General features: G+C 39.1%; 1 protein-coding gene across 2 annotated transcripts in view; it reads right to left on the reverse strand.

Annotated features, from left to right (window-relative positions):
• Window positions 1–21,510, reverse strand: part of DHTKD1 (dehydrogenase E1 and transketolase domain containing 1) — a 69,071-nt gene extending 47,561 nt beyond the window's left edge. The window contains exons 1-2 of one of the 2 annotated variants that reach the window (XM_072653322.1): window positions 21,234–21,510; window positions 1,280–1,435 (exon numbers count right to left, since the gene is read on the reverse strand). In XM_072653322.1, the coding sequence (XP_072509423.1) occupies window positions 1,280–1,435; window positions 21,234–21,432 (355 nt within the window). In that variant the 5' untranslated portion in view covers window positions 21,433–21,510. Of the gene's footprint in view, window positions 1–1,279; window positions 1,436–4,323; window positions 4,434–21,233 lie in introns of those variants that run through there. The other variant, XM_072653323.1, reaches the window with a different exon arrangement.
• Between the last annotated feature and the right edge of the window lie 4,754 nt (window positions 21,511–26,264).

The following is a 26,264-nucleotide window of genomic DNA, read 5'->3' on the forward strand; positions in this document are numbered from 1 at the left end:
AAAGAAGCTTCGTGTGCCAGATGAGACTTTGGGAAGCCGTTAAGGAGCCCCTCTGGTTTTGAAAACCCATGTGTTGGTGCTTCCCCCTCTGGTAACTATGGTCAGACAATTGGACCTGTCTGTTGACTTGTGATATATGCATTGATTATGGTCAGACAGAGGAAGCCATGTCTGTTGAGCTTTGATTTCTCTGTATTTTCTCTGAAGTTCAGGGTGCTGACTCCCCTGAACTAGGTCATGATATATAATTAAAAGAATGATATATGTGCTTGATTAAAGTGATTGTTAACCCTTCAAAAGTTGCCTTTCCTTCTGGAGAAGCAGATCAAAGAACCTGTGATAGCAGACCTCCCTGTCGGGGTGTGTCGGGGTGCTTTCTGTTACACAGTCACCCATATTTATAATTTCAGTTGTCTATGTGGGCTATCTCTACTTCCTCTCCTTTAACTCCTTAACCTTTTACAAATTGGCTTCAGACTTTATCATTCAGCTGAAACTGGTCTCTGCAAAGTTATCAAAGGTCTCTTAATCGACAAATCTGCTAAGTTTTTTTCTCAGTTCTCCTCCTTCTTGAACTGTCTGTTGCCATGATACTCACAACCACCTCTCTCCTGAGCACTCCCCACTCTGGTTCCTCATGTCACCGATCTCTTCTGACTCTACTCCGACCTCTCTGAGCACTCCTTCCACATCTCATTTACTGCTTCAACATCCATGTGATGTTTTCTAACTGTGGCTGTTCCACAAAGTTCTGTCCTGGGCTCTCTTCTCTGTACCTTCTACATTCTCTCTCAATAAACTCATTAGTTTCCATGGATTTCACTATCATCTCAATTCTACTGATAAATATGTCTGTTTTTAACCCAATACCATATCACTAGCTGTCACTTTTGATTGATAGCTGTCACTTTGGAATGTTTTAAAATATGATAGAGTGAGCAAAAACATTTTAACCAAAACAGAAATCAGAACCATGAATCAAAATTCAATCTCCATTGCATTCCATTGGCTCAACACCAGTTGCTTAGGAAAGAGGAAGGTATACTAAGAATTCCGTCTTAATTCAAATGAAAAAGTACCATCACCAGAAGATTCTATTAGAATAGAAAAGTATTCTGACTTCCCACATGGAAAGAACTGTCCCCATGCTACCCTTGCAAGCTCTATGTAATGCTTTGGTTTTAATAAGCAAAGTGTGAATTGCACAGAAGATTGTGGCACATGAGTGTCCTAGGTTGACAGGCCTCAGATGCCAACCATGACAGCTACTGAACTTTACCTGTGGTATTGAAGGGTCCCTGAAGAGTCTCAACAAGAGTTTGGATTTCAGGCACATTCTCCATCACAGCTCGGCCAGCAAAAAGGGGATTGATTTTGGCAGCTTTGTGACCATGTTCACAGTATGCTGTGACCAAACGGGCAAGACTGTGATCAACTAATATAAAGGAAAAAACACAGTTTACTAGAAGTTGTCTAAAACCAGAAGATGCAGCATTATACACAGATTTTAAAGCCTTAGTAAATTGTCAAAGAAAATTCTCAAAATAATTGCAAACTATTAATAACCATATGAAAGAATGTTCTAAATCACTAATAATAGAAACATATAAATCTAAACTTCCACTTTACACCCAGCAAATTGGCAAAGATGACAAAAACACAGGAATAGTCAATGTTGAAGGTATTGTGGGAATATAGGCACATTGTTAGTGGAGCTGTGAATTAATAAATTATAAATAATTTATAATAATAAATTAATAAAAATTTTGAAAAGTCACTTAGAATTATGCAAATAAAGTGACTAAAATTTCCACATTCTTTGAACCAGAAATTCCATTACTAGGCATATACCCCAAGGGAATCATTGATAAGAAAATGTCCCCATATAGACCAAAATATTTATAAAAGCACTTTTTATGGTAGAAGAAACTGGTAACAAAACAGAGGCTCATCAACTGGGAAATATTCAAACAAATCATGTTACATAAATGTAATGGAATTTTTCCCTTGAGCTCTGTAACTATCTTCTATCATACTGTGAAATGTAAGAACTGATGCATATTACTGTGTTATAAGAAACAACTAAGTTTTTCTTCAGAGAGACCTTGAGAGTGTCCTTTTATTGTTTCTTCTGAGTACTTGCCCAGTGTGAGTTCTTTGTAAAAGTCTTTTAGGTAAGTGTATCTTTGGCATTCTAACAAGGAGGTCAGCCCATCAAAACTGTGCTCTCTGTAGCAGAGTTTGACATGGGAAATACTTGCAAAGGACCGCCTAACATGACATGCTGCATCAAAGAAGGGACTATGCTCTATGAGTAAAGCAGAATAAAGTAGCTCAAGAGAAACTTGATTTGCACAAATTCAGAGAATACACCCCAAACGTTCACATGGTCTATTTGTGCCCGACCTGTGGTAGAGTATTCTGAGCTTGTATTGGTCTAATTGGTCACAGTTGGACACACGGTAACTTAACTCTAACATAATGATGTCATTTTGGTCCTCTTCGAGAATAAAGGACAACAACTAACCAACCAAGAAGTAAAAAAACACGATAAACATAGAGAAACATGAAAAGATATATAGATATATAGATATGTATATATATATAAAAAAACTAAATATAGTGAATACAGAAAAGAATTAATATGAAAAGTTGTCTAGAAGCAGAAGATGCAGCATTACACACAAATTTCAAGGCTTCTTAATTTTAAGTACTTCATAAACTGAGCTGAGAAAACAATATAGGTGAACAATTACTACAACAACGTAATGTAAAATATCAACAACCACAAAACAATCTATGGGGGGAGGGAGAGAGGATACCGGGAGAAATTTTGGAGATATAAAGCCAAAAGATAGCAATAAAATTTATTTTAAAAAAATAACTGTCGATTGATTTACAAAAAATGCAATGCTCTACCCATGTTTGCCAGTAACAGGTTTTTTTTTATAATTTTCCCTTTTGCTAGACTTCATTTTTTTTTTTTTTAGTGATTTCATTGATGTGGGAAACCACTAATATGTTAACTCCCTCCTCCAATGTCTCACAGATGCCTAGAACACTGGGAGGCTAAATGATTTGCCCAGTATGTGTGTCAGAGATAGGAATTTATCTCAGGTCTTGCTGACTCCAAGGACAGCTCTCTAGCTACTCTGCTAGGCTCCTTTTAAAAACAGTTAATTACATTGACTCCACTCAACTGAGATAGCCTAAGAAATGAGGCAAAGTTTTTATTTTAACATCATTTTCAAGACTGATAAATAAAAAGGGAAGGGGAAAAGACACTAACTGGTCGATCAAACAATCATTTATGATGTATCTACTATGTGCCAAGTATGCTAGGACTGGACATACAAAGACAAAAATAATTCCTGACCTGAAGAAGTTCTCGTTCTGGGATAGGGAGCCATAGAAATTTATAAGTCTAAACAAATACAAAGTATAGTCAAGGTATGGAAGGAAGTGCTTCTTTCAAGCACAAGGAAGGAAACAAGCATATATTAAGCATCTATTATTTGCCAAGCACTGTGGTAAGCACTTTATAAATATTTGATCATTTGATCCCCACAGCATCCCTAGGAGATAGGTACAATTATTATCTCCATTTTTAAGCTGAGGAAAGCGAGGCACAAAGAATGTAAATGACTTGCCCTGGGTCACCCAGCTAGTAAATATCTAAGACTGAATCTGAACTTAGGGATTCCTGACTCCAGGATGAAGCACTCTACCTTCTTCTAGAAACAATTTTTAGGACTAATTTTTCATTTGTTGTTCAGTTATTTTCAGTTATGTTCAACTCTTTGCAACCCCATTTGAGGTTTTCTTGGCAAAGATATGGAGTGATTTGTCATTTCCTTCTCCAGCTCATTTTCATAGATGAGGAAACTAAGGCAAACAGGGTTAAGTGACTTGCCCAGGGTCACGCAGCTAGTAAGTGTCTGAGGCCACATTTGAACTAAGAAAGATGAGTCTTCCTAACTCCAGACATCACATTCTATCCACTGCACCACCTAGAACTTATTTAGGTCATTCTAAATCTAAGCTTATTTCCGCTTAGACAAAGAAAACTCCGAAGTGACAGTCCCCACTAATAGCTAGGTACAAGGTACACATGCCTTTGAAAATCTCTTTCATTAAGCCATTTTGGAGTTCCAGTTTATAGTTTTCCCTGACAATAGGCAACATTACACAATAGGAGAGAATACAGTTACAGAGCCCAGGAGAAAACTTGATTATAATTTTGTTATATCAAACAGAACTATAGGTACATAACTTTCTGCATATCCTTGCAAAATCACTTTCCTAAAAATCACTCAATCCTACCTTGACTTTTCCCTTTAATGACTCTTCTTTCCAGATGGTTGAAGATGAACTCAACAGTTATTCCCATGAACTGAAGTAATAATATTTTTTCCTTCTCTTAGCCTGATCATTGTCCTAATCCAGGTAACTTTTCAAGAAAAAGGGTACTATTCCTAAGAGGATCTGTGAAGGTCTCCTTGCCTCTGTCTAGTGACAACACTAATACTATCCTCAAGGAGAACAGAGTTGCTCCTGGGACACTTATGCAGGACACCTCAAAGAAGGTAGCAAGGGAGAAAGAGAATTTAGTGAAATACATTAGTTCATAATTAACTGACAAGCTGTTCTTGTCAACGGCATTATTGTACTAATATTATTTTGTAATATTTAGTCATACAAAACATTAGAAGTAAGAAATTAGAAAAGGCCTTTTGCAGAAGCTCAGCACTTGAGCACAATTTGGGAGGAAGTTAGGGACTCTAAGAGGCAGAGGGAAGGTGGCGTGAGAAATAGTCTGTTCAAAGGCCAAGGCAAAAGATGGGGAATGAAATGTTGTGAATGAACAAGTTGGCCAGTTTTGTCTAGATGTCCAGAGGAAAGGGGAGTAATGGTTAACAAGCCTAGGGAGGTAGGAAGGAGCCAGAATATGAAGGGTTTTTAAATGCTAAACAGAGAAGTGTCTATTTTATCCTGGAGGAACAGGCAGCAAAATAGGGAGCCTCTGAAGGCTCCTGAACACAGCAGTAACACAGTCAAACTTGTTCTTCAGAAGATTAATTGGGCCAGTGAATGGAAGGATTGTAAAGCAGAGACTCGATTAGACCAATTAAGTGGCCATTTCAATAATCTAGAAAGATCAGAATCTACAAACATTGTGAAGAAAGGGTGATTAAAAACCATAAGAATCTAAAAAAAGAATGCAATAGCCTGATTCTTAGTTTTTTATTTTTTAAGAAATCAGCATTTGTGATCCATGCTGTCAGATTTTAAAGAAATAACTGTCAAACTATTATCTTATGTTATTAAAAAACTCCTGTCATGCAAAAATGTCCCTCTTCTCCTATATTGTTTATCTTACATACCCCCCTCCCCACGCATAGTCTTTCCCATAAAAGCAGTTACCATAAAATAGCTATTTTCATCTATTTATGTCTGACCACTTCTAACTTAATTTTTAGCCTATACAGGACCCCAAACCCGGTTTAAGAAATACTATAAGCATTAAATCCATACCTCCCTTAACTCCATTCTGAACTGGAAGTTCTTAATACATCAAAGTTTATTTGAAAATTAGGTTCACTTAGAGCCAAAGCACATGACGTTGTTAATGGGCAGGTACAAGGTACACAAATTTCACAGATCAAAGTTTAACCAGCACAAACATCACTATTTAAGAGGTTGCTCTAAGTGTAGTCACTATCCTTTTTTTTTAGCCAAGGCAAATTTTGGGAATAATTAAAAGTCTTGATGGAAGTCAAATATTCAGAATAATTTCATTCCAATCATTACTATATAACAATTATAACAAGGGTATGACTTGGCAGAAACTAGTGGTTTGATGAAGGACATAAGAATAAGATCACAAACATAATTTTGCCCTTTTCCATTTCCATGCTACCCTACACACACACACACACACACACACACACACACACACACACACCCTTTTTATTTTTTTATATTCAGGGTATTCCAAAAACCTCAATGCAGTTTTAAGTAAAATTTAAGGTTATTAGGATACCTTATATCGATGAACTTTTATGAACTATCATCTTTATCTGTGATAGGAAAACTTATGCATTGTCAGTATGATATTTCCTGGGAGTCACTAATAATTGCTCACTCTTCACATTTTCTCAGTTCATGACTACAGAAAAAGGGTACTTTTTTCCAAGACAGCTGGCAAGGTATAGGAATGAGGTCTGACCATGAAAGAAAGAAAAGTCACTGAAATCATGGCCTTCATCTTTTTAGCCCTGTGTCCTAACTACATGACTTCGAGTTACATTTATTTGCAAAAAAATGACAAATTATCTGCCATTCAGGGGTAACATAATAACAGATTACAAATAAGATATAAGTTCAGTACTCTGCATGTCTTATTATGAAGGTAAAAAATTCATTTGTAACAAACACTCTTTCAGTGGACATACTATAAAAATAACTCTTTGATGATCTTTCTGTCAAATATACATAGAATACTATGAGCTAAAGCATGAAACAAGGTCCCAGATTTCTAAAATCTTTCAGAATATTTGGAACATTAATTTGTATGCATGATACAGTCTGAGAAGATTAAAATTTATACTGTATCATTTTCTTATTGATTCTGATGGGGTGCTTGTGCTCAGGCCCCAGCTTCTGGAAGTCATCCAGTAACGCCCCTGTGAGAAAATTTTCCCTCGTTGCAGAACACATACAGGTCTAACCTTGAAATTCCTTATCAGAACAGACATAGGATTTTTGTCCCTGGCTGACCCAAGTACTCTCTGTGCCAGAACCCCAAAGCCTATGCCTCTGGCAGCTAAACAAAAACTGTCTTTTCTCCCTCCATATCTGGTTATCAACGAAGTTATCTCTGCAGACTCCCTGAATGTTCCCATCCATAGCTCACTGGTGCCTGCTCCCAAAGACACCTGGCCCCTAGGTATATTCCCTGGAAGTCCTTGGTTTACTTAATTAGCATCCTTGGCATTCCTTTCCCGTGTCCCTTTTCCATATAAACTCTGGCGCCATCTTCAATGGCTTGCAGGTTCCCTTGGAATTTTGCCCACTTTTGTTACAGTAAACTTTTGCCACTTAACTAAGAGAAGATTTGTGTGTGTGAATCCATTTCAGACACCACCTCAACATTCTTGGGGTTCCTTTCACCCCTAACCTCTTCGATCCTATTTACAATTCACTGATTTTGTTGTGTAACTGCCTAAGTCATGGTTCTCTGTTTCTGAACTTAGTTCAGAATTAAGCTGGTCTGTAATGGTTTAAGTTTAGAAATCTAACTCTCTTGTAATCACTGTTCTTACCTCAAGGAATTCTACTAATCTTGGGGGCTGTGGCTTTCCTTAATGAAGTCAGGCCCAATATATTTATTAAACCAAGCTATCCTTCAAGAATATCTGATTTGCTCTCCAAAGAAGTCTGGGCCTTTCTCTTTGCATTTGCAGGTGGAGTCAAACAACGCACACATCTTCGTCTCAAGAAGGAAGGATTTGCTGCTAGCCCTTCATTACAAACTTCCAGACTATCATGTTGATCCCCATGCCTCAATTATGAAACCAATCATGTTGCCCTCAACCCCAAGATATCACCTGCCCTGTTCTGTCTTTGTTTGTACTGCCCAAAACTTACAAAAGGGAATCTGTCCTTCTGCTCAGGGTCTTTGGATGAAAACTAGGCCAGTCATTGGCCCATCTTATTCTCAAGTTTCACATCCTCTGAATACAATGTTATCTTGCTCAGAGAAAAATGCCTCAGTTTACTCTTTTGTTAAATTTTACTTGCAATAAATTCAAGAATAGTATATAACTGGAAATGATCATGTCAAAAGGAATGGAATAGAGCTATAATCTCTCATGATTCATAATGTGGGGGAGATCAGTATAGGCAAAAGCTTTTGGGAAAGACCTGTGGAAGGGCTGCCTTGGGGCTTCAAAGCCTGGCTTGAAAGAAGGAATAGAATTTTTACAAAGAAATTATTTCAAACTCTTTATACCACATTCTATAATAGATTCTAAATGGATCTGTGACCTTAATATTAAAGATTATACTATAAAAAAATTAGAAGAGAGACAGACCATATACCATTCCCAGCTATGGGTAGATGTATTCTTAACCAAACAAAAAAGAGGCAATTACCAAAGATAAAGTAGATAACTTTGGACACTTGAAACTGAAAAGCTTCTTCATAGAAAAAATTAATGTACCTAGGATAAGAAAGGAAGTGATTGAATAAGAAAAAAATCTTTGTACAAATTTCTCCGATAAGGGTTTGTCATCCAAGATATATAAACACACACACACACACAGAGATAGCTATATCTAGATACATGTCTATTTAGATAAATCTATATCTATATAAAATGGCCAAACCCCAGCAGATAAATGGACGAAGGATTTCAAAAAACCGTTCTCAAAAATACTACAAAGTATTCCATAACTTCATGAAAAATGCTCCTAATCACTAATAAGAGAAATAAATGTGAGTCAAAACAACCCTAAAGTTTTACCTCACACCTTATGAATTGGCAAAAATGACAAAAAAATGGCAATACTTCATGTTGGAGGAGTTGTGAAAGAATAGGCCCATTAATACATTGTTGGTGGAGCTGTGAAATGGTACAACCATTTTGGAAAGCAATATGGATCCATGCATACCTTTTGAATCAGAGACTCCATTATTAGAATCTATTATTAGACTCCATTACCTCCAAAGAACCCATTGATAAAAAGAAAGTTGCCATAAACTTCAAAATATTTATAGCAACACTTTTTGTAATAATTAAAAGTTAGAAACAAAGTAGATACCTGTCAACTGAAGAATCACTAAATAAATTGTGGCACATGAATATTACTCTGCTATAAGAAATTAAATGTGTGATGAATACAAAGAAACATGAGATCTATTTATCTATAAACTTATACACAGTGAAATAAGCAGAGCCAAGAAAAAAATATACACAGTATCTGCAATGATGTAAATGGGAAGAAAAACTACCAAAAAATAAATACAACAAAACTATAAAGATCAAGCAGCACTCGAATGAAGAGATGTGAGAAGCTACCCTCAATTCATTGCTTCACAGAGTTCCTTGAAAGGTCTATTATACATCATATATGTTTTCAGACTTTTTCAATATATTGGCAGGTTGTGCTGACTTTTTTTCCTCTCTAAAAAATATTGTCATATTGGATGGCTCTCTGGGAAGGGGAGAGGAAGTAGAAGGAATACTTGGGATAACTTTGGTGGTGTAAGAAAAAAAATACCAATAAAAATTTATTTAAAACAGAAATTATTCTGAGTTTTCAAATAAACAAAACCAAGTAAAAACACAATTTTTAACTTATTACATTTTATAACATATATTTCATTGTAAATGACTATAGCAACTTATCAGTTACCTGTGTGACACTGGACAGGTCACTGTACCCCCTTTAGTTTTCTTTTTATTCAGTCATCTCTATAATAAGGTAAATATTTTTCCTTCTGTTTAGTCATAGCTAGTATATAAACTTTTATTATAGTTCTGTTTTATTCACTTAGTATTATTTCATATAGGTCTTAATAAATCTTAATTGTCTAAGAATCAAAGAAATGTAAATTTAGAGTTTAGGAGTTACATCCAATAACTTCATTTTAAAGATGAGGAAAGTTGGGCCCAGAGAAGTTAAATATTTTGTCCAGAATCCTATAGGTAGTAAAAAAGTGGAGCTAGAACTTAACATTTTTTCCACTGTACCATATCAAGACAGCTTAAAAATTATTAGAAAATGAAATTGATGTTTTTCTAATTTATAAGTAGAAGAATTCATAACCAAACTAAAAGTGAAGATCACCGAAGGCAAACTAAACAATTTTAATTATGTAAAAGTAAAAAGTTTCAGGGAGAACAAAAATTAATGCAACTAGAATAAGAATAGAAATTGCTGGGCCATTAAAAAAAACCCCAACAATTTTGCATCAGATATTTTTGACAAAAGCCTAATATCCAAGAAGCAAAGAGAATCAACACAACACAAGATTCTTTTCTCAGTATCAGTTCAGGAGGGCTGCAAGAAAGGAACTAGCCTAGCCTCAAGTGGAAATAGAGGATAGGGATATGGGGGTGATCAATCGGGTCTTAGTCCAAAGAGAGGATGGAAGGGAACAGTTAAGAAGCTGACACTGGTTGCCTTTGCCTTATAGAGAAAACAGGGATTACCCACCCTGAATTGTAGAGTGGAGACAGGAGAGGAAGATGCTTATAGTGAACTGGCAATGGTCATGGTGAAGTATGGTTGGGGTCTGGAGTCTGCTAGATATAATGGATACCTACCAATCAGTACAGCATCTCTCAGATGGGAATTACAGTAATATCAGCCATGGTTTCAGAGTGGCATGCCAGGAAACTGGCCGGAATGAAACAGGACTGGGAGTCCAGCTTATAGCATTAGCTAACATTTACATAGAACTTTAAGGTTTGCAAAGGGCTTTACAAGTATCTCAATTTATCCTTATACCCAGGGAGATAGGTACTCTTATTGTCCCATTTTACTAATGAGGAAACCTGGATAAAGACAAGTTAAGTGACTTGCACAAAGATACATTAGCTATTAAGTCTAAAGCCATATTTGAACTCAAAGTCTTCCTGATTACAGGTCAAGGCTTTATCCAGAGCTACCACCTGTCTCATATTCTTGTTCCTCAACAGGGATGGTAAACTCCCTTTACCAAGGCAGATCTAGATGTCATCTGCAACTTAGAATCTTAGAGGCTTCCTTACGGGATGACATTACAGGTCTAAACATGCACATTATTAGCCACAAAAAGATAACTGAGAAGGCATCAGTAACCACCAACACAGATCTACTTTCTTATTTCTTTAAAATCTTTGAGAAAGATCTCCATAGGGATTAAGGATATTCTTAATGAAAATATGCAGAGCCAGATTCTCCCATCAAATTTTCTATAACAGATTACATCTTTACTATCACACAAATTACTGAAAGGTATAAGCAAACATGAGACACCACTGTGCTTAAAGATTACAAATAAGAATTTGACCCAGAATAGTAAATGGGTTTTAAAGGTTCTCTACTACCAAGGCATTCATGCATAAATTAAGATCACTCATGATTACTAAATAGATGTAACTCCAAAAAAACTATGTTCAAAGATTCTCTGATTAACAATATCAAGTAAGCCACAAAACAAAAATATTTGCCATGGAGCCCAAATGAGTTTCACTATAGATGGTGAAGTCCTCCAGGGGCTTTTGTTTTGTGGATGACATTGTAATGATTACATTCAGCACCAGAATAAGACCACTCATTTGTCCACACAGGAGAGCAAGCAGATGAATTAATCAATCCACTTACTGAGAGCCAATCAATCAAAGCACTTACTGAGAACCTACCATATTGTAAGCACTATACTCAGTACTAAAGACAGAGAGTTTACACTTTATTTTAGGAGATGTGAAGAATGGCACTGGAAGGACAACCTACTGAGGTAGTTAATACACTCGTATGTATCTCAGATAAATCACTACTGATGGATGATGAACTAGATCTGACACTAAATAGGAAGACAGCAGGTCATAGTTTTTTCTAGAGTGAATTTTATTGTGTTAATTTGATGAAAATCTGTCTTCTCTCTCTCCTGCCTCCCTCTTACCTCTTCCTTGAGAAAGGAAGAAAAACTAAACAAAACAAAAACAAGCACATTTGTTTGTCTGACATATACTCAGGCAAAACAAATTCCTGCACCCCTGTTCAAAAAAAGTCTCAAACTGTACTCTGAGTTTCTCACCTTTCTGTCATTTTCATCATGAGTTTTCTAGAATTGTGGCTGGTCATTGTGTTGATCAGAGTTCCCAAGTCTTATGTTGTTTGTTTTTACAACATTGCTGTTATTGTATGAATTGTTCTCACTTTCCTCTGCATCAAGTTCATGTAAAATTTCCCAGGTTTCTCAGAATCCCTCCTCTTCATCATTTTTAATAGCATTTCACTAGATTCACATACCATAACTTATTCAACCGTTCCCCAATTAATAGACATTTCCTCAGTTTCCAAAGTAGACTAAAGTCTTTTCAATGATTCTAAGATGCTCCCTGACATAAACACCTATCTTTTTAATTTTAATGTTTTCCTGATGATGCTGTATGACAGCAAATCATGGAACACTTCAGTTTCTAAAAGAAAAAAATCAATATTGCAAGTGACTCAAAGGACAATGGAAAGAGGTGTGAGAAGCACACAGAATATTGCTAACAATGACTGGTAAAAATGGTATAAAAGATATACAGGAAATATATAATTAGAAAGGAGGCAAATTATTCATGAAAGATAAGAGATTCATGACAATAAATATTCATTTGTAGTAATAATGAATATAGAAGGGTCAATATCCCAATCCCTTGATAATGAAGATGATGATGAGAGCTAGGGAACAGCTATTATCAAAAGAAAACATATTACACATCTAGAGTATTGTTGCTTTGGTTTCTTTCCCCCCAAAATGGTTTGGTCTCAGTTCTCTTAAAAGATTCAAGACACCAAATGGAAAAATCTCATTGACTTGAGTTCACTACTGGAAAGGTCTTGCAGCTTACATTCCTTGTCCATCTCTATAGTCTGCTGTTCTCATTCAGCAGGGAAAAACAAATTCTCATTTGGCTTTGCCTTCTCTGTCTTGTTAATAGTTAAACTTGTTTATCTTGTTGGTCAAGATCATGACATCTGGAATCACTCCCACATTTGTGAATATTTTGTCTTCTTCCTTCCAACAGTGGACCTTACATGGTACTTGCTGAGAAATTTTTTTACTACTGGAATCATATCAGCTTGAGATGCAGCCATAATAGCCTGTCTCCTCATCCCCTACCCCTCACAAAGCAAGGAAGGAGAAGGAGGAGGAAAGAGAGAAAGCAACATCGGCTGCTTAGATCTTCCACTACATATACATTAGTGCATATAAAAAGAAAGCAAAATTAAATTTAGCAGAATGCTAGACTGACTTGAAAAGGGACACAAGGTAAATATTTTTTGTTAGTAATTGGTTTGGCTCTAATAACAATGATGATGATAGCACTTATAATGGTAAAAGTTTGTGCAAGATTTTATTCTTAATTCTATGTACTTTTGGTTATCTTTTATTGATGATTCTTAAGTTTAAAATCAATTAAAGAAAATTGGATATGGATTTATCCTGGATCTCTCCTCTCTGCCTTGACCTCTTTTCTCTTTCTGCGTTATTTCTTTCTTTCCCTTGGTCTCTCTATGTCATTCCTGGGCTCAAGAAACATTTGTTACAAGTTTTCTTTTTTTTCAATGGTGGCTGGAGAGAAAGTGAGAAAATAAATGCTTGTTAATTGAAAAAAAAAACTATTTCTTAAAAAAAGCTTCAATTTCCTCTTGGCATCAAAGGAAAAACAGAAAAGTGCCATTTAAAGCTCTTCACAATCTGGTTCCAACCTATCTTTCGAGACTGATTTCCCATGACTACCCATCAAGCACTACACATTCTAGCCAAACTGACCTATTTATTTCATTGTCCCTAGCCACAACATTCTATGTCCTGTCTCCTTCTTACAGCCATTCCCACGCTTAGAAAGCCCTCCCTCCTCATCTCTGCCTCTCAAAATCCCAACTGCCTTCAAAGCTGATCTCAAGCACCACCTCCTATATGAGATCTTTTCTGATCCCTTTCCCCACGCCACCTCTGTTGTCAGTGTCATCTGTATCTGTCAGGGCCCCCTGTATTTTTAAATTTTAAAATCTTTTATAATGACTGTTCTGTATATACATTATTTCCCCTGTAGAATTATTATGGGAACTATTTCATCTTTTCTCTTTGTGCAGCTACTGTTAATAGTCAATAAATGCTTGTTGAATGCATGGGTGATCTTATCTCTTCTTTTTCACAAGTTCAAATATCATCTCTACACAGATGACTCCCAAATCTATTATCTACAGTTCCATCTATATCTATATATTCAGCTCAAATCCCCCTCCTGAGCTCCTCCTATACCTTGGAGGCAGCCAGATGGTTCAGTGGATAAAGCACAAGCTCTAGAGTCAGGAAGATCCAAAAAATTTGATCTCAGATACTTATTAGCTATGTGACCCTAGGCAAGTTACATAGCCTCTGCCTTCTTCATTTTCCTCGGCTGTAAAATGGGGAAGATAAAAGCACGATCTTGAAGGGTTGTTGTGAGGATTAAATAAATTGATATTTGTAAAGGACTCAGCACAGGGCTTAGCACACAGAAGGCACTATTATAGAAGTGCTTACTCCTATCCCCTGCTTTGCATGCTAGATCTAATCTCAGTGCAATGTCAGCATCTAAAATTCAACAGATGCAAACTGGAATTTGTCATCTTTCCCCTTCAACGCACCTCACATTGAAACTTCTTTCTGTTACCATTGACAAAATGGGGCCATCATTTTCCCAGTAACCCAGGGGTTTCCAGTTGTAGAGTCACTCTTCATCCTTCATTCTCCGTTCTCCCGCAACTCCAGCCTACTCAAACAAATCAGTTGCCAAGTACTATCACTTGTATTTCCAGTATCTCTAATGTCAGTCCATCTACATGGCCACCATCTTATTTCAGGTACTCGTAACAGTCTCATCTGAACTATTATAATATCTCCTCAACGGGTCTCTCTGATCTTAATGCCATCCTGCTCCAATCTATTCTCCAACCTGTGGCCAAAATAATTTTCCTAAATCACAAATCTGATCTCTGCTCAAAAATTTTAATATGTTTTCAACTGCTTAGACATTAACTCACAAAACTCCATAGTTGGACCTTTAACCTCCTTCATATACTGGCTTCAACCTGATTCAACATCCTTCTCCTTCATACACTATATATCAGATCTGCTGGATACTTAGCTGTCCCCCAAACTATCTACATTCTGTCAGGATCCCTATGCCAGGAGTGCCCCTCTCTTTTTACCATTAGGAGACACCCTGTTTTCCAGAGCCAAGGTCCAGCAAGCAAGCTGTGTGCTAGGTTTGGCATAACAACAATCCTTTGAACTCATCCTCTGGCAAAATCACATAATTATTGTATTGCTTTGACTGGCGCCAGGTGTTCTCTGATCTTGGACAAGCAATGACCAAGCTTGGGGACAAGTTCTGGTCATGAAGTCCTGCTATGGATCAAACTTGTGTCATTGCTGCTGATCCCCCTCATTATCAGAGCTATAACTCACTGGGTAGCCACTACTATGTGTACTAAGGTTTGGTCTCACTAAAGAGGGTCTCCTTCTACAGAAGGACCTGCCATGTGTGTCGTTCCCCTCCTCCAAAGGAATAAAGAAAGTTTTTGCTTATGACCACTGTTGGCCCTATTTATTTATTTTGTTTTTATTTAATTTTATTTCTTAAGAGTTAACTGTGGTTGTGATAAACTGTGTGAGCTCTTTGGTATTTTTAGAGTTAACAGTGGTTGCATAACCTCTGACTTTTTGGTCATTTGTTTTCACACAATTCCTGTAGGCTATCACCTATAGCACACTTTTTATATCTGCCTTTCTGTATCTTCAAAATCAGTCCAGGTACATTATGTGAAACCTCAAATTCCCTTCAGCTCAAAATGTTCTCTCCTTTTTCAAATATTCCTAAGGCAATCTTTTTAGATGTTTTAGTAGCTCCCAACCATACCATACTCTCTTAAAATACTTGTCTGTGGACAGGTGCAATAAACTCCCTGAGGGCAAGGATTCTCAATCTCAATCTCTCTCTCTCTCCCCCTCTCCCCTCCTGCCCCCCTCCACCCTTTTTTCTTCAGAACCTAATAAAAATGCCTTACACGCAGCAGGCTCTTGATTAGTGTTTGCTGAATGAATGAAGAATAACATGGAAGCACCAGGCTTAGGTCTCAGGACTGGAGGAAACCTGCTCAGGAGATTAGACACCTACCTGGTTGGTTGGTTGTTGTCTTTCACTCCTGAAGAGGACCAAAATGATATCACTATGCTAGAGTCAAGTTACGGTATGTTCAACTGTGGCCGATCAGACCAATACGAGCTCAGAATGTTCTACCACAGGGAGGGCACAGATAGTCCATGTGAACATTTGGGGTGGATTCTCTGAAGTCTCTTTAAAGACCTACCTACTGAATCTGGAAAAGATTATCACCGATTAAGCAATTGGCTAAAGGTGCTAGGAAAGAAGGGATAGGAAAAAGGGAAGAGGTAAAGGAATTGCTACGGCCACCAAGACCATAGCCTTTCCTATGGCTGTGCCTCAAACATAGTAGGGGCTACAGAAATACTAGCTATTACTATTATCATTGTTATTATTATAGTTCTGGAGGTAAGTGTGGAATTGGGAGTTATGGAGTAGGTAACAATATTTAGGGCTTTGAGTTAAGAAGACTTGAGTTTAAATCCTGCCTCAAACTCCTACTAGCTATGTGACTCTGGTCAAGTCACTTAGCCTCAGTTTTCTCATTTATAAAAAGAAGGGTTTAAATTCAATAGTTCTTCCAATTCAACACAATCCTATTATTTTCCTGCTCAAGTTATAGTTTTTCTACTCAGTGCTATTTATGTCTTAGTCTGAAAATTCATCTATAATAGTAGATTCTCTCTGCCGTTTAAAAAATTTGTTTTTGAAGATTTAAGTTGCAGAACATTAACTATCCAAACAGGGATAAGAATTACTAGAAAAAGCTGCAGCTGCAAGTAAGTAGATCATTTTGAAGAGAACTACAGATATGAGAAGTTTTTGAAGAAAAAAGGTACTTTTTTCTAAGTTTTTTTCTTGACAAAGTAGGAGAATATTTGATTAAAAATAAGAAAAGAAAGTAAAGAAAGTTAATCCCCTTAAAAAACAAATAATAACAGCCAAGGTCTATAATATATAACACTGATTCCTCCCCTCACAGTCCTTCCAGGTTATCATACATTATCATACAAATTTCAAATGGCACATTTTAACATCTGCAAGGATACAATCTATCAAACTCAGTGAGAGAAAATGAGTGAGGAACAGGGGAGGGAATCTGTTCCCCTTCTTTTGTTCCCTATCTTATAAGAATAAATGATTTTAAAATGGACATATGTGTTCAGTGCTCAGGATGTATAGTGAGAGGACAGGGACATAGGTGCTTTGTCAGCTAATTTACTATCTCACTGACTTAAAGAAATACTTCTTGGACAACTTTATAGTCTACTTGAAGACAAAGATATCATCTTATAGTTCTTCCTATTCTTACTATTTACCTATTTAATGTTTACTTAACGTTAGTCAGGTCAACAAACCTTTAAGTGGGTTCTTCAATCAGGTCTGAATCCAGGAATCATCCCGACTCTTTCGTCCTACTCAACCCGTTGCCCCCATATTCAATCACCTGCCCTGTTGGTTCTGCCTCCCTAAGAGGTCTTGTTCCTCTTCTCACTAATCATACCACATTATGAGCTACCCAAGTCTTCTTACCTTTCGCAGGTGTTCGGTGGCCATCGGATAAATGTATTGAGAGAAGAGACTTTCCAGAGTCAAACAAGGGTTAGGCTTTATTCAGGGTCTTAGTTACGTATCCATATGCAGGGTGAGTTCTTCCTCAGGAGAAAGGAATCCTCCTCCTCCCAAGGGGCAAGGATCATACATCAAGAGGATGGGAGTGGAAAAGGGGAGGGACCCTCTTCCCTCCAAGGGCCCCGAAGCAAGAAGAGAACCTTCAGGTTTTCCTGTCCCTACTTAAGCTCTCTGCTGCATAGTTTGCACGTGAATACCTTGCGTGCTCTCAGCCCCTAGCTAATTAACAACAGGTGTGCTCAGACCACGGACCAATCTCAAGGGTGGGATGCTCTCCCCAGCAAGTTTCCCCACTGAGAAGAGGTGGAAATGCATGAGATAGCCCGTGTTTCACGCCTCAATCCCCAGCTGTTCCCTGTGGGGCCTCGTGAGAACTCTGAGGTTTAGAGGTCCACACTTTTACCTGCCCGAGACTGTCCACGTGAAAACTGAGCTTACACCCCCAACACCAATCCAGCCCACTCATCTCACAGAGACTATTGCAAAGGCCCAATTGTTTCTGATACATCCAGTCTTTCCCTCCCCAATCTACCCAGGCAGTTGCCCAACTGATATTCCTAAAGTGCAGATCTAATCATGTCATTTCATTGCTCAAGAAGTTTCAGTGGCTCCCCAGTGTCTCCTCTGTTTGGCATTTAAAGTACTTCATCATTTGGATCCAGCCTATCTCTCCAAGGTGATAGCATATTATTCCCCTTAATGAACTCTAGGGTCCAGCCAAACTGGCCTACTTGATATTCCATCTCCCACCTCCATACCTTTGTCCCTCAAGCATGGAATGATCACCCTCTTCAGTTGCACCTGTTAGAATCTCTAGCTCCCTTCAAGGCTCAGCTCAAACACTATCTTCTTCAAAAGGCCATTACTAATTCCTCTCAACTATTCGTAGCCACCACAAATTAATGTTTTTATTTTGCATTTGTTTTTATTGGCTGAGTCTTGTCCTTTCTACTTCCCCTCTCCTTTGATACTGCCAGCACTCTGCTTGCAGGCCTTTATCATCCCAGACCTGAACTACTGCAACAGCTGCTGGCTCTTCTCGCCTCTCTGTTCCAGTCTATTCCTCCAGTTGGCTGTAAAATCGATCTTCTTAAAGTATAGGTCTGACCATGGCTACCCCTCCCTATTCAATCAACTCCAGAGACTCCCTCTGGATTACCTCTTGGAACAAATATAAAATTCTGTTTGGCTTTGGACCCCCTCCACAAGCTGGCTCTTCCTGTCTTTCTAGTTTTCTTACACTTCATTCCTCTTCACATATTCTATGACCCAGTGATAATGGCCTCCTTGCTCTCCCTTGCACAGGACACACTATCTCCTGATTCTAGGCATTTTCACTAACTATTCTGCATGCCTGCAATACTCTCCTTCCACATCTCCCCCTCTGGGTTTCCCTGGCTTCCTTCAAGTCTTAGCTAAAATCCTACCTTCTGCAAAACCTCTATCGACTACTCCTTAATCTTAGTACTTTCTCTCTGATGATTATCTCCAATTTATCTTGTATACATCTTCTTTGTACATTATCATTTTGCCCATTAGACTATAAACTCCTTGAGGGTAGAGATTATCTTTTTCTTTCTTTGTATTCCCAGCACCTAGCACAATCAAAGTCTGGCAGATAACAGGTAATTAATAAAGATGTGTAGACTTTACACATGCACATCCAGTATTAAGTCATCTGTGTAGGCATCGTATCGTCCACCCAAGTCCGGTAGAACTTAAGCTCCTTGAGGGCAGAAACTTTTTTATTTGTTACCTCCAGTGCCTGGCACACAGAAAGAACTTTAAAATGAATACTGATTAATTAAGCTATTAGGGCAAAGTTGGAAAACTCACACATTCTATAATTCTCACTTCTATCTCTCATCCTGAAAACTCTTTTATCTCTGTTACTAACTGGTTTTTCAGTTTTTGGTCTCAATATTGCCCTATTACCCTTTGCTCAACCAACCAATCTATAGCTGCCAAATTAATCTTCCTAACTTAAAGATCAAATCAGGTTATTTCTCAGCTCAAAAGATTTCACACTGTCTACCAAATAAAGACAAAAATAAATGTAAGGAGAGGCAACCTGGCTTAGGGTAGAAGATGGAAAGGCATTGCTGGAGTCAGTCATTTAAATTCTTCCTCCCGCTGAACTTAACTTCTCAGTGTTCCAAGCCACTCTCTAAGACTATAAATCACAGACAAGTTGCCTATTTACATTAGTGGAGGGAGTTTTTAAATATACATACTGGAATAGATATTCTCTAGTATTCCTTTTTGCCCCAAATCTATGATCCTGGTAACACGGTATACATAATATATATACACACACACACACACATAAATATATGCCTCATGCTATTGAAGCTAAAAACTGCACTAAGACTTTTGTGATATCCTAAGGATACATAAATCCAAAAAAACCAAAAAGGAACAGAATTTCCAGAGTATTTTATTACATAGAACAAATTTCTTTGGGACCCAAATTCACTGAAACTACCTGAAATGTGGGTTTGAAATACTGAAAGAAAAAAAATTTACATCACTTGTAGTCATGAAATTAGGTCTGCAGTTAATAACAGTTAAGGTTCATATAGTGCTTAAAGGTTTGCAAAGTTCTTCATCCATATGGTTTCATTTAAACCTCACAATCACCCTTTAAATAGGTGCTATTATTCTCCCCATTTTACTGATGAAGAAACTAAAGCAGATTAAGTGACTTGTCCCGGTTCACGCTGCCAATAGGGATCTAAGGCAGAGTTGGAACCTAATTCTTCCTGACTCCAAGTCCAAATACTGTTTTATTAGGATCACAGATTTGGAGTAGGAATTTGGAGCTAGAGGTCATCTATTCCAAATCTCTCATTTCACATATAGGGAAACTGAGGCCCAGAAAAGTAAAGTGATTTGACAAAGGTCCACCAGTGACCGGAGCCAGGATTTGAAGACGTGATGTTCTTTGAACCCAAATTGTTGTTGAGTCTTTTTTAGTCCTATCCCATTCTTCGAGCGTCCTTTTGGGGTTTTCTTGGCAAAAATACCAGAGTGGTTTGCCATTTCCTGCTCCAGCTCATTTTACAGATGAGGAAACTGAGGAAGTCACTTCAGTGACTTGCCCAGGGTCACAGAGCTAGAAAGTGTCTGAGGTCACATTTGAATTCAGGAAGAGGAATCTTTCTTGACTCCAGCCCCTGCGCTCTGTCCACTGTACCTCCCAGCTGCCCAAACCCTTCCAAGACCAGCCCCCCGCCCAGAGTTCCCATTTCACCCTGATGCCACACAATCAGCGCCCATACCCTTGGGACCTCAATGCTCCAGTGCCCCCCACCCTCAACCCCAGTCCTACTTTCCCAATGTCTTGGAACCCCAGACCTTAGGAAATGGACGTCTGTCCCTTCCTTTGGACTTGGGGATTCCAAAGAGCTGGCACCTTGTCCTCCCTTTCGCTTCAGTCTCATCTCCCTCAGGTGCTGTTACGTTCCGAGCTAAGGGCTCCCGCACTTGCGGGACAACGCGGGCCAGTCCGCACTCCGCGCCCCGGCCCGAGCCTCCAGGCCCCCCCTGCGCACAAAGAGGGGCCGCGGCACACATCCCCGGGCCTCGCTCCTCTCCGGGGCCGCCCCACCAGGGCCACGACGAGCAGGGAGGCGGGCCCTACAGCCGCCTCCTCCCCTCCCGGCCGCGGGCCCCACGAACCTGCAGCGCGTGCCGGGCCTCCCCGGGGCTCCGCGTTTTCCCGTTGCTTGGGCCGGTAGCCGTAGACCCCTCGCTCAGTCTGGTAGCCGCGGCGGAGGAGGTGCCGGGGGATCCCTCCGAGGTTCCGCCTAGCGACGGCTGCGGCGACTGAGTAGGCCATGTCCCCGACGCGCGCAGCCCGGCCCGGAGAAAGCAGCATAGGCCCAGCAGCGGCTCCAAAGCCCCTGGTCGGGGAAAGAGCGGCCCATGTGCGGACACCGAGGCCAAGGAGCTCCGGCCCCCGACACCGCCCCCGAGCCTGATTGGCTCATAGGAGACCAGCCCCGCGAAGGCCCGCCCCCGCCCGCCCCACAGGGGCCAACGCTCTGGGTAGAAGCTTGAGGGGAGGAAAGGAGTGGGCGGAACTTTCATAGCCCAGAGTGATTGGTTTACTTATAGAACAAAGCAACACAAAACCTCTCTGTATATCCTCCACCGAGCGCAGTGGAACGTGCACTTTTCACTTTTTCTCCAGCTGCCCTCACCTCTTCAACCCCAAACTAAGAGCTACAAGTCTTCCCCCCATTACCCAAAGTCACGCCTAAAAGAGAGGGGGAAAGAATAGTGGAAGAAGACAGGTAGATGAGACAACTAAATGGTAGTGGACAGAGGGGCTGGACTTGGGGGTCTGGAAGACCTCAGTCCCAGTTACACCTCACACCTTAGTTGTATGACCCTAGGCAAGCCATTAATCCTTCACACTAAGTTTTTTCATATGTAAAATGAGAATAAAAATAATGATGATGATAAAAACCTCGAGATGAGATCCAAATGAGATAATATATGTATCTTTACAAACATTAAAATTCTGTAAATGCTAGCCATTGTCTAGGGGGGGAGGTGCTATAGTGACGGCATAGCTTACCGAGAGGAGCAAGTCTTGTGCCTGGAGGAAGAAAGTCTAAGGGATGAAAGAGGGGTGAAGACTACAAAATGAAATTTTTACCTTTTGGAAATGTAATCTGGATGCTAGATCTAAAAGCCATCTCATCTAACCTTCTCCTTTTACTGATGCAGAAACTTGAGCCTAGATAAGTTAGGCTAGCAGAAGGTTACATAGCTAGTAAACATCAGAGGCAATACTTGAACTCCCCATCCTCTCAGTTTACCGTGTTAACTGGATTTTAACTGAGCCAGTGTCTAACTTGAGAATAAGGAAACAACAGATCAGAGGCAAAGGGCCAGTAATCAGGTAGTTGTTTAATTAGTTTCCTTATGAGGAATGGTTTCACAGATTACACACAGGAGACACTGCAGTTTTTGGATTCTAGACTAACAGGTTCACTCTTGATCTGGTCAGACAGGCAGACAGTTTCCGAGGGGTTAATAAAAAGCTTTATTCTAGTCTAGTCTTCTCAAAGAGTTGTGGGAGAACCAGCTTCTATAGCATTCCCTAATCACCCATCTTGAAAGGAGGCAACAATCTGATGGGGTCAGTAGAGACAGGCACACTTGTACACTCCCCTAAAAACCCCTCAAGCCCCAATTCCTTTATGGGTTCCCTGTGGGTTTCTCCCCACTCACTAACCAATGCCCACCTGCTTTATAGAGCAATCAGACAAAGAAGGTGTTTTGCCAACATTAAGCTCATAGGTTAACTTTAGCAATATATCATCATTCTGCGCAAGAGGAGTAAATATTATGTCACCCCTTATCTCATAGAGCAGCCTCAGGAGGACTGTCACTATGATTCTGGGAATTACTATCTAGAATCCTTGAAACTATTCTAGGAGTTATTATCTAATACCTGGAGACTAGACATTGCCATGGCCACGGATCCTGAGAAACTAGCACTAAAAGGATAACAAAATTCTCCTTACATACAAGAACAGATTGCAAATTGAGAATTCTCCTAATCAGAATTCCATCTTGCTGAAATGCAAAAGAGATTATATACATAAATCACAAGCGGGAAAGGAGGAGGGAAGGTGGATTACAAACAATGTTTTCCCCAGCTTGAGCAGTTTTTTACAACACACCCATGTTGTAAACACTAAAAAGTTAGGTTTCCACAAAATGTGGCAGTTTCAAGGTGGTATAAAATAGCAAGCACTGCCTGTCAGCTTTCAGAAGCAGCAGCTAGCCTAACTGCAAAGTTTTTGATAAAGGGGACCAGATTTGAAACTAGCCTAAACCTGCTGGGGTCAATGACCAGAGTAAATTTTTCTTCATTATGCTTGCTTAATGAATTCATTGCATATTATCTGACACTTCTACATAGGATTAGAGTCTCATTATTTGCACACTCGATGCATGACTGGGGAGGGCATCATAACAAGGAGCTGTATGAAATGGGAATGTACCAAAGATTGTAACCCAGAAGGCTCAGGACCAACCCTCATCTGGAGGGGAGGGACATTTAAAAGTTAACACTATAAAGCTTGCTCTTGGCTACTGTATCAGTGCACTTCTCTCATAGTAGGGAATGTACCCTCTTCTTGCAAGAACCATAATAAAAGATTCTTCTTTCACTCCAGACTTTAATTTTGTTATTGGTGCCAAATGTGAGCCTTACTCTAGATGGGGAGGGAGTTCAGGGAAGGACCCTATTTATAATACCCACAAATGGAACAATTTTGGGGTCCTGTGGGAGCAATATTGCTTGAGTCTTTGAGAATCTTTATTTGGTAGGCCACAGGACCAGAGTTCTGGGATGAGAACACGTTCTACAGTCTATCTATCATTCAGTTCACTTCAGATATACAAGCAGAAGGAGGCCACTGATTGTGAGCCTTGTCAAAGTTTGACAGATCATTTTAAGCTGCATTGTGAGTTCTCTCACAAGAGTGGCAATTCCAAAACAATTTAATCTATTAGTTTGTTCATTACACATATATCGGTTATTATAAAAAGCATAATTCCCTTCACAACAGCCAGTGCTCTTTCCACTGTGCCACAGTGAAAGAAAAGAAAATTAAATAAGAAAGACTGAAGAAGAAGGATCCACATTGTGTGGGATGGCTCAGATCCCTACTTAAATCAATTACTCAGAGGCCTCTCAAAGTGATGACAGAAAGTTTATTTACTAGATTCTCGAGAATCAGGACAATCCTATACCAGTTCACCTGGAGTAGGAAAGCCGAAGACAAAGAAAAGGCAGTGATTTATATAGACCCTAACACAAGTCCCTCCCCCCCCACTGACCATTATTCTCATTAGCTGAGAATATGATCTTACATTCTAGACACGAAATCTAACCAATCCCTTTTGAAATGAAGACGTTGAAGAATTAGGTAAACTTTATCCAATCATTGAGATCCTAATGTACTACACAGTTTTATATCCTTATATGGAATTATTCTGTTCTAAAAATATAGTAATCTTGAACCTCTCAGTCTTACCTTACCCCTGGGAGAAGAATTACAATCTGAGAAGTCTTCACTAAACCTATCCCACTCAACATGAAAGCAAAATAAACTTTGAAGAGAGGATTATAATTGTGTAGAAATCTATGGACTATATAATTGATTTGTTGAGGAGTGGGGAACCTGAGGCCTTGAGGCTAAATGTGGCCCTCTAGGTCCTCAAGTGCAGCCCTTTGACTGAATCCAAACTTCACAGAACAAATTCCTGTAATAAAAGGATTTGTTCTGTAAAACTCGGACTCAGTCAAAAGCCTGCACCCAAAGACCTAGAAGGTCACATGTGGCCTCAAGGCCACAGGTTCCCCACCCCTAGCCTAGGACAATGTATCTTAAACCTTTTTAATAAAGGAAATATCAGTGAACTTGCAAGTTTAAATCAGGAGGATCTATTTCTTCCCATTCCTCTGCCATTCAGACAACCATCACTTTAGTAGAGTGTCCTTCCACCCTCACCCCTATCCCATATTTCAAAGTATGGTTTGTATTCACATGACAGCCTTCTTCTGATACTTTCCATCACTCAAAAAAAATATATATATCTTTCCAATACCACTGTTGACCTGAAAACTTGGTTAGAGAAAAGGCAACATGGCTAAATGCATACATTTTATGATTTAATTAATTAATTGATCAATTCCCCATAAAGAAAACAGTTACATAGCGCTATGGAGTCAGAGGTGACTCTGACTATCTAGTACAGAAATCATCTGTCTTAAGTACATTTTGCCATGAGAAAGAAACTCTCCTAATTAAGCAAATCATAAATTCAGTAAGACAGGACAATTAACAAAGCAATGTTAGTCAGGCCTTGAGATTCCAAGCTGGGTAAGCATATGTCTCGGTGATAAGGAAAGAAACCCCACCACTAGTAAGTGGCAGGCTTCCTCCCTTAAACAGATAATTGACATAGGAAAGGGTAAACAATGTTCAATAGAAATTATGATCTAAGAGGTCTATATTTTCTTTATCATTAATACGCCATAACATAGTATATGTCTATAGATCAAAGGAAAGTCCCATTATTCATAACATAGTATGTGTCTATAGATAATAAGATTCGTCAAAGGAAAGTCTCATTATTCATCAAAGGAAAGTCTTATTATTCAAGATATAGTGTCTTAGGTTAAAGGTCTCCTTAAGGAGTGTAGAGTCGGCCTTGGCTGGCTTTTGCTGACATAGGAAGAGGCACTCTCTGAGTTTACTTCAGAGAGAACAAAGAGATTATTCCAAAATTTTATATTAAACATTATCACCACCAAATATGGCAATCCGCTCTTTAGGGATATCAACGGGATTGAACCATCCTCTAATCTGTGGACGGCCAGAGCAGAGCTGAACAGAGCGACCTAGAGACAGGAGAGTCAGGAATCAAACAGAAATTTAATTTCAAAGTGAGGGAGATGGCTTGCAAGCAAGGAGGGGATCTAGACACATGCTGGGGCCTCAACCCTAGTAGGGGGACCGCTTTAGCATAGCTAAATCTTAATACTTAAACAATGATTACACAGTGAGCTGTAACTCTGGCAATGAGGGGTAACAGCAACAATGAGACCAATTTGATTCATAGCAGGACTTCATGACGGGAACATGAATAGTTGTCCAAGCCTGTCCAGGGCTGGTCTAAGCT

This window comes from Notamacropus eugenii, chromosome 3 (assembly GCF_028372415.1).
Source record: "Notamacropus eugenii isolate mMacEug1 chromosome 3, mMacEug1.pri_v2, whole genome shotgun sequence".
Classification (NCBI taxonomy): Eukaryota; Metazoa; Chordata; class Mammalia; order Diprotodontia; family Macropodidae; genus Notamacropus; species Notamacropus eugenii.